Below are 7,565 nucleotides of genomic sequence, written 5' to 3' on the forward strand. Positions count from 1 at the left end.
ATACATATATACATATACATACATACATATACATATAAACATATACATACATATATATATACATATACATACATACATATACATATATATATACATACACATATATATATATACATATATATATACACATATATACATACATATATATATACATATATATATTTATATCATTATAAAGAAAAAAAGATTCAGCATTGCAGAATGGGTTATCAAACTTAGCAATCTGATTGCACACCACAGCAATTGTCCAAATTATTTTGAACACAACAACAAGATCAACAGATCTACCACAGCAGCATCACCTGCAACAGCAAAAAGCCTTGATACTCTACTCTCTCCCACAGGACCTAGTTTATTGAGATCGATACAAGGTTTCACAGTACCAAGAAGCTGATACTGTCTTAGAAATTGTTGTGCCTCTTAAAGATGTGACAATGGAGGCACTCAGGCTATAATCCAAGGAACACAAACTCTTCGATGGCTGGTATCTCACCGATCTCCTTGAGTGTTTCCTTGTCGGGCTCCTCATCGACACCGATGGCCATTATGGCATGCTTCCTTGGTGCAGTTCTACCTACACTCATGAAGTTAATGTTCACATTCTGATTTCCAAGTATTCTGCCCACATGCCCAATCATGCCAGGCTGATCAACCTGCCTGCAGAGTATCAGGTTCCCTTCAAGACTCACATCCACACTGAAAGACCCCACAAGGGTGAGATGTGGGATGCCATCCTTCACTCTCCCCTCCACTCGTATATCACCGGCATTAGACAACGCACTGGCAAATTTTGACTCCACATTGGACAGTTGAACCTGGATGGAATCCAGAGGGATCTCAGGAGTGTCGTCGTGAAAAATCCTCTCCTCGCTAATGCGAAGTCCTCTTTGCTTGGCGGTATAATCTGCATTAACAATGTTGACAAATACACTGGATATTGGCTCTATTATTCCTTTTGTGATCATGGCACGAAGAATTCTTGTGTCCAAGTCATCGGGATCTCTAGCAGATTTATACACAACCTTGACCCCCTTGATTCCACTTCCACCAGCTACTAGTTGGACAGCCAGCCTTCCTAGTTTCTCCGCAAGGATAACATAAGGGGCTAGCTCAGAGAGAACCTGGCATTAAAGAGTACAGTCATGATAAGTAGGAATGTGAAATGAGTTTCAATCGGAGTGTCCATCTTTTGGAAATACTCACCTCAGCAGGAACCATGGGGGCGTTCACAGCAGTAGCAGCAAGTTCACCTTTCAGTGCTCCGATCACAGCCTCTGCTATTTCAATGGCTACACCTTCCTGATAATGTTATGATAAATATTTCAGTAAATGCCCCGTGGAGGGTCTAAAGACAATGCTCTGGAGAAGACATACCTGAGCCTCCACAGTGCTAGCTCCAAGGTGTGGAGTTACAGTTACTTTCTCATGCATCACCAACTTGCTGTCTTTTGGTGGGGGCTCCACAGTAAACACATCAAGTGCTGCCTGTTTCAGATCATAAAAGAAAATTGATTGGAGCGAAGAGCTGTGATATTAAGAGAAAAACAGTTCCACAATACTTCCTCTCTCAAGCAGCAATTGGAACATAGTAAAACGATCATGGATTTAAATGAGCATTGGATAACCGTCTACTATCTCACAGATTTGATTATAAAATGTTTAGATATTTGTTCCCAGATTTTAAATCTGAGCCCAAAAATCAGGTCATATGATCAAATAGTAGACCAAGATGAAACAAGACAGATGACATACACAATTTTATAAAATTGGCAGCTAGAACAATTTTGAATATTTGTGTCGAGAGACTACCTGAGCAACTGTTCCATCATCGAGTGCTCTGACCAAAGCATCTTCATCAATAACTCCACCCCTTGCAACGTTAATGATCCTAACTCCTTTTTTCACTTTTGCAAATGTTTCATCATTGAAAAGCTTAGCAGTGCTAGGAGTCAGTGGCATGTGGAGTGATATAAAATCTGCAGCAGAAATGGCTTCATCGAATGATACAAGTTCTACACCAATGGCACGGGCTCTATCAGCAGGAGCATAAGGATCATGAGCGATGACATGCATTCCTAGTCCTTTCGCACGTCTAGCAACTTCTGAACCAACTTTGCCAAATCCCATCACAGCCAGTGTCTTTCCAACCAGGGAGACACCTACATACTTGTTGCGTTGCCATTTTCCTGAATATCACAATCTCATCAGCTTGTTACTCTCTTAGCACTCTGGATTTGTTTTATCATAACATGCCAAAACAGATCATCATAATAAAAAATTGATAAGATTGTCAAGTCATTCGAAAAGAAAATACCACATGCTTATGAAGAAGTTCTAGACATGCTCTGAGCTAATAATAGTACAAAATTAGAGAAAAAACCTCATGAGCATCAAATATTTATCCAAACCTACATGGGCTGCACCATTGAATACGATGCAGAAGTATGTAAAAGAAAAACCATGAACAAGCGTCTGACACACACAATAACACTTAGGCGGACATTCATGATATTTTCATTTTTCTAAAACTTCAAAACATGTGAATTACTCAAAGATGGGCCACTTCAGAATAAAATATGAACATGTTTGTCTTTCTCTTTTCTGCTAGATTTCACTATTCAATTCTTATTTGTTTGACATGTTGTGGTTCTCCGCCCTCTTACATCTGGCCAGAAACTCTTTTTCATCTTGTCAGAATTTTTGTAATATGCAGGCTGGAGTAAATCGTTTGGTAAGTTTCAATATATTTCATAAATACTTAAATAGAGCTATCGATTCCAGAGATATAAATTCAAAAAGATATAAGACAATGCAAATGTCAGAGTAGTAGAATATTTAATAAAAATGTCCACAAAAGCTCAAGATTAACTCAAGATATCAAAGTACTCAACCAATTATGACATGGATTACAATAAACGGAAAGGGAAAAGTATTCTCCTAAAACTACCATCTGAAGAAGAGTTTTTTCTGTGAATTATATTTTGACATGCTTGAATAGAATAGCAAGCAAAAACAAAAAAGAGGCAACTGATCTGGCGATGTTCATATGAATCAATAGATCAATTCCTCAAGCATACAGCAATGTGCATTCAAATTCTTCAGAAAAAAAAAAGAAGCAGGTTTACACCAGGATGAAATCAACTAAATGTAAATGAAGTGAGTTGATTACCCCAGTGCAGCAAGCTATTGCTTTAGGCCAATTACATGTCTCGAACGTTTCAAAAAAATAAAACCATAAGGACGATTCTATCAATTAAGTCAATTGTTCAAATTATTGCAGCATCAGCATAATAAACTGCCTCAGGAACACAGCTTCAAGAAGAAATATGCCATCTATCATGATAAAATCAGATTCTTGGAGGTGTGATAATGCATAATTAATTCGTGAGAAAACTCTGTTTGAATCGACAAAGCACCTCTTGCTCTAACCCACCTGTTCGTTTCATTTGAAGAAAGGAAAAGGATCTTAGTATATAACCATCGACCCTAATTTACCAGCTCTGTCAACAGAAACACTTTGGGAATTCATCCCAGTAAAGCTAGTGATGGCAAGATTGAAACCTTGGGGTGATTCAACCAGTCTAAGAATAGAAGACGGATCTATGTATATCTGTCTCATTATCCTCTTCTCTTCACTTGTCCATCGGAGCCAAACCGCGAGCATCACATCAAACGAATACGACAAGGAAGAAAGGGAGAGAGAAATAGGACCTCACCGGCCTTCATGGAGGCATCCGCCTGGGCGACGTTCCTCGCCATGGAGGCGAGCAGTGCGATCCCATGCTCCGCTGCCGCGACGGTGTTGGCGGTGGGCGCATTAACAACGAGACACCCGTGCTCGGTAGCGGCCTGCAGGTCCACATTATCGATTCCGACCCCGGCCCTTCCCACCACCTTGAGCCGCCCCTTGGCAGCCTCGAACACCTCCCGCGTCACCTTCGTCCCGCTGCGCACGATCAGGGCGTCGCAGAGCGAGATCTTGGCGCAGAGCTCCTCCGGCGCGAGGTTGTAGGAGCAGTCCACGTTGGCGAACCCCCGCAGCAGCTCCAACCCAGCGTCGCCAAGCTTCTCCGCCACCAGCACCGTCGGCCGTGCCGCGGCCGCCGCCTCGATCCGGAGGCCCCGCCCTTCCGTCCGCTTGCGGAAACAGGGGGTCTTGAGGGGCAGGGCGAGCCGCAGGCCGAGAAAGGAGGACTGCGAGCGTGCCGAGGAGAAGGACACGGATGCCGCAGTGGAGTAGGGGGCGAGGGAGGAGATCTCAGCGGTAGTGGCGGCGGGGAGGTGAAGGGGTTTCGCCGCGACCGAGGCCATGGTCTTCTCTCCTTTGGACTGAGTGCGGAATGGTGATAGCCTTTTATATTGGGGAAGATGCGGCTCACCTGTCTCGGCCAAGTCAGGAAACACCATATAATAAAAGCGATAAACCATTTAGAATTTTGTGTCTTTTCATCTTAATTATACGCCAATTTCAAATAAATATATATATTATAAGGTTTGTAATCGTCCTTCCAATAACCTTCCATTCCACTCAGACTTCCCATCCCACCCACTTCTTTACCCTCCACGGAAAGAGACAGGCAAGCCGCAAACCCCACCACCCCACCCCAAGTGCGGAACGACACGGGGCCCGCATGGAACCCGGAGTCGAATTCCCTCCGAGTCGGCCCAGACCTCAACCCGTCAGATGACTGGCGAGCACATGTGGGGCCCACTGACATGCTGGAAAGTATAAATATCACATGACGCGAGCGATGACGCGTGACATATTAAAGAAAATAGGAATCGGGATACGATTTGTACTACGAGTGAGAGCGGGTGGGTTTGGTGTGGCGACGGTCGTGTCGCACGGGACTTAGAGATGATGAGACATTGGATCAGTGCTTGCGTCATGTAAGATGATACTTGGACACGGCAACCGCGTCGCTTAGGACAAGTGGGCTGACATGTTGACCTGTTTTTGACGACAAGTGGAGTGCGGTGGGGCTCTGACAGCCATCTCACGTACTGCGCCAACCCGTGATGACGATCTGGCTCATCTTTTTGGCTGCAGGTTTTTGACTCGTTGATCGACTCGATTCAGCTATTACTTGATTTCTACCCATATCCCTCCCAAATTCGATTGATGAATAATATATATATATATATATATATATATATATATATATATATATGATATTGAAGTTAATCTTTCCCAACTGAAGCACAATGCATTCTCCTTCCACTCTTTCTCTCTGATAATGATGCATAACAAGCCTCATCTTTGATAGCCAATCAAGTAGGCAAAGGAGTAATGATTCAATAGGCTTTGAGATGGAAGCCTCACCAAAAAGTCTTCTCTTCCAACTCTCTCCACCCTTAGTTAACATGATCCCCTTAATGTTCTTTAATATTATAGACACTTGATTGATTGAATTAGGACAATGAGAATCCAAAAAGACTCTCTCAATTGATTAAGTTGTTGATCCCTTGTAAATCTATTAAAAGTAAAAAATGCATGAGATGAGTTCATAACTTGAGTTCATGAAGAGCATGATTCAAATCTCGAGCTAGAAGTTGTTGAGATCGTAAGTTCAAACATTGGATTGTGATGGACGTGCTGCTGCTCTCACGTGATAGTCGATGAATGATGCTTCATCGGCTTATCTGCAAGCTGAAGAGCGAATCTCGTAGCTTGAATTGATCTGAAAAGCCTGTTCATGGAGATGCTTGATCCGAAGACAACTGCAATTTTGTCTGGCCTCGCTTAACCTTCCTTCATGGTCAAGAACTCTTGATGCCATTGTTCCTCGGGCAATCAATTATATGATTTGATGTTCATCTTGCAGCCATCATATCCATGCCAAACTTGTCTTCCAGCTTCCGTGGCACGTTTCACCAGGTCACTGGAGGATCCCTGGGGCCTCAGCGAGGACCTCCCTTAGCATGGATCACGTAGACGATCTCCGGTGTTGCATGTCCGGAGAGAAGGGTGGATCGAGTCCAAAGACTGTGGTGGGTTGTCGTTTTCCAGGCAATGGTCGAACATGATTAGATATGGTGTCTTAGATTCTACGGGAAGAGACAGCGCAGGAAGCATTCACAGGTCGTCGATGCAGTTGTGAAGCATGAAGACGTAGTGGCGTTTTCCACCGGGGGAGAAAGCACCACGTTGATGTGCTGTTCTCAGATACCACCATGTTCGGGTGCAATGATGAAAGAGCGGAAAAGGGTGATTAGGTTTTGCTGAGTGCCGTGCCAATGGATACCTGAAGAACACACTGAACCAGCAGGTCAAGCAATTGATACTTACTTTCATGTTTTAGCATGCAACTTTTTGGATCATTATTTTTGGATAATCCATGGTTTATGCAAATTAGTGTTCTGAGTTCATCGAAGCAAATACATATATTGCAAATATCAATCAATATATGCCTCATTGCACTCTTACCACTTGTTGGCAGTAAAGTAAAATCAAATGGAGAAGAAACCCAGTCTATGTCATCCAAGATTGTGGTGAAATGGTCAATCTGGTAGACATAGAAGTCAGCATGCATTAATAATTCTTGTAGTTCTCCAGAGAACTTGCTGTGTGTGTGAATGACTTAAAGGAATTGCATGTCAAGTGTCTCTTCCCTTTGGCAACCTTCCTGATCTAAACTAGAGATGAAAGATGAAATGTCTCCCAGAATAAGAGCAAAGGAGTAGCACTAACTCATCCTTCATTCCTTCTGAGGTTTATTACAACGAGAGAGAGAGAGAGTTGACTCATTGATCATTGAGTTGAATATATAGGAAGCTTTTCCTTTTCTGTTCTTCACGACTGGTTTGCAGTAGATCTGGTACACTAATTTAATGTACACTTCCAATTACACTAAAATATCATTTAAGAGAAGAAAACCACAGAAACTATGATTTACTTTCGAATATGCAAATTGCAACACATCAAATATAATACCAGCAGCTGATTAAGCTAATGACAGTACTATTTTATGACTTCCGAATGTTATATCAAGAGATCAAGTTCTGATAGTAGTCTAAGGAACGAGTGGTTGCTCTCACAGCTTCAGCGACAAGTCGATCTCATCGACGACATCATCTATCTCTCTTCTCTTCGGACCTTCATGGCACTGGAAGCTGCTGCTCATACCGAGCACATGGCGATGCCAAGCCGCCAAACTCCCACGCTTCGCCAGGCTTCTCTCCAGCTTATGTGCGTTCTGGTGGCCGCCCAACGCCTGCGAACTGACGAACCTCCGGCGACAGTAGGTGCATGCGAAGACCCGCGCTGGCTCCGCCGGCATCGACGGCTTCAACCCGAGTTCCAGACTCACACCATCGTCCTTCTTCTTCTCAAACTCCATGGAAGTATTTATCACAAGGGAGAAGTGGGGAGGGCTGGAGATCAGAGAGGATGAAAGCTATAAAAGGAGGAAGAAGGCGTGTCAGTATGGCCAATGATGACATTCATCGGATGGTGGAGACGAACCTTTTATGTAAGCCATGCATGGCCATGACTAGTAGTATTAGGCCACCTCAAGTTCTCGTTGTTGTGGATAGTTTGATCCACAGCAATGATCGACCCTGAT

At 43.2% G+C, this 7,565-nt stretch overlaps 2 protein-coding genes across 2 annotated transcripts; both read right to left on the reverse strand.

Annotated features, from left to right (window-relative positions):
- Nucleotides 1-206: 206 nt before the first annotated feature.
- Nucleotides 207-4,337, reverse strand: LOC104000149 (D-3-phosphoglycerate dehydrogenase 1, chloroplastic). Its single transcript, XM_009422121.2, has 5 exons — nucleotides 3,717-4,337; nucleotides 1,810-2,186; nucleotides 1,375-1,485; nucleotides 1,204-1,299; nucleotides 207-1,121 (listed from the first exon to the last, which is right to left on the reverse strand). The coding sequence occupies exons 1-5, from the start codon at nucleotides 4,309-4,311 to the stop codon at nucleotides 450-452; spliced, it is 1,851 nt and encodes a 616-aa protein (XP_009420396.2). The 5' UTR covers nucleotides 4,312-4,337; the 3' UTR covers nucleotides 207-449.
- Nucleotides 4,338-7,034: 2,697 nt separating this feature from the next.
- Nucleotides 7,035-7,340, reverse strand: LOC104000154 (zinc finger protein 2-like). The gene has a single exon (XM_009422125.1). The coding sequence runs from the start codon at nucleotides 7,338-7,340 to the stop codon at nucleotides 7,035-7,037; it is 306 nt and encodes a 101-aa protein (XP_009420400.1).
- Between the last annotated feature and the right edge of the window lie 225 nt (nucleotides 7,341-7,565).

Source organism: Musa acuminata, chromosome BXJ2-10 (assembly GCF_036884655.1).
Source record: "Musa acuminata AAA Group cultivar baxijiao chromosome BXJ2-10, Cavendish_Baxijiao_AAA, whole genome shotgun sequence".
In the NCBI taxonomy this organism is placed as follows: domain Eukaryota; kingdom Viridiplantae; phylum Streptophyta; class Magnoliopsida; order Zingiberales; family Musaceae; genus Musa; species Musa acuminata.

Excerpts from the sequence above, each read along its gene's own strand:
- LOC104000149 (XM_009422121.2), bottom strand. The coding sequence starts at position 4,311 with ATGGCCTCGGTCGCGGCGAAACCCCTTCACCTCCCCGCCGCCACTACC. Across the intron at positions 1,486-1,809 it reads ATGATGGAACAGTTGCTCAG|GCAGCACTTGATGTGTTTAC; the intron begins GTAGTCTCTCGA and ends GATCTGAAACAG. Across the intron at positions 1,300-1,374 it reads CTAGCACTGTGGAGGCTCAG|GAAGGTGTAGCCATTGAAAT; the intron begins GTATGTCTTCTC and ends TAACATTATCAG.
- LOC104000154 (XM_009422125.1), bottom strand. The coding sequence starts at position 7,340 with ATGGAGTTTGAGAAGAAGAAGGACGATGGTGTGAGTCTGGAACTCGGG.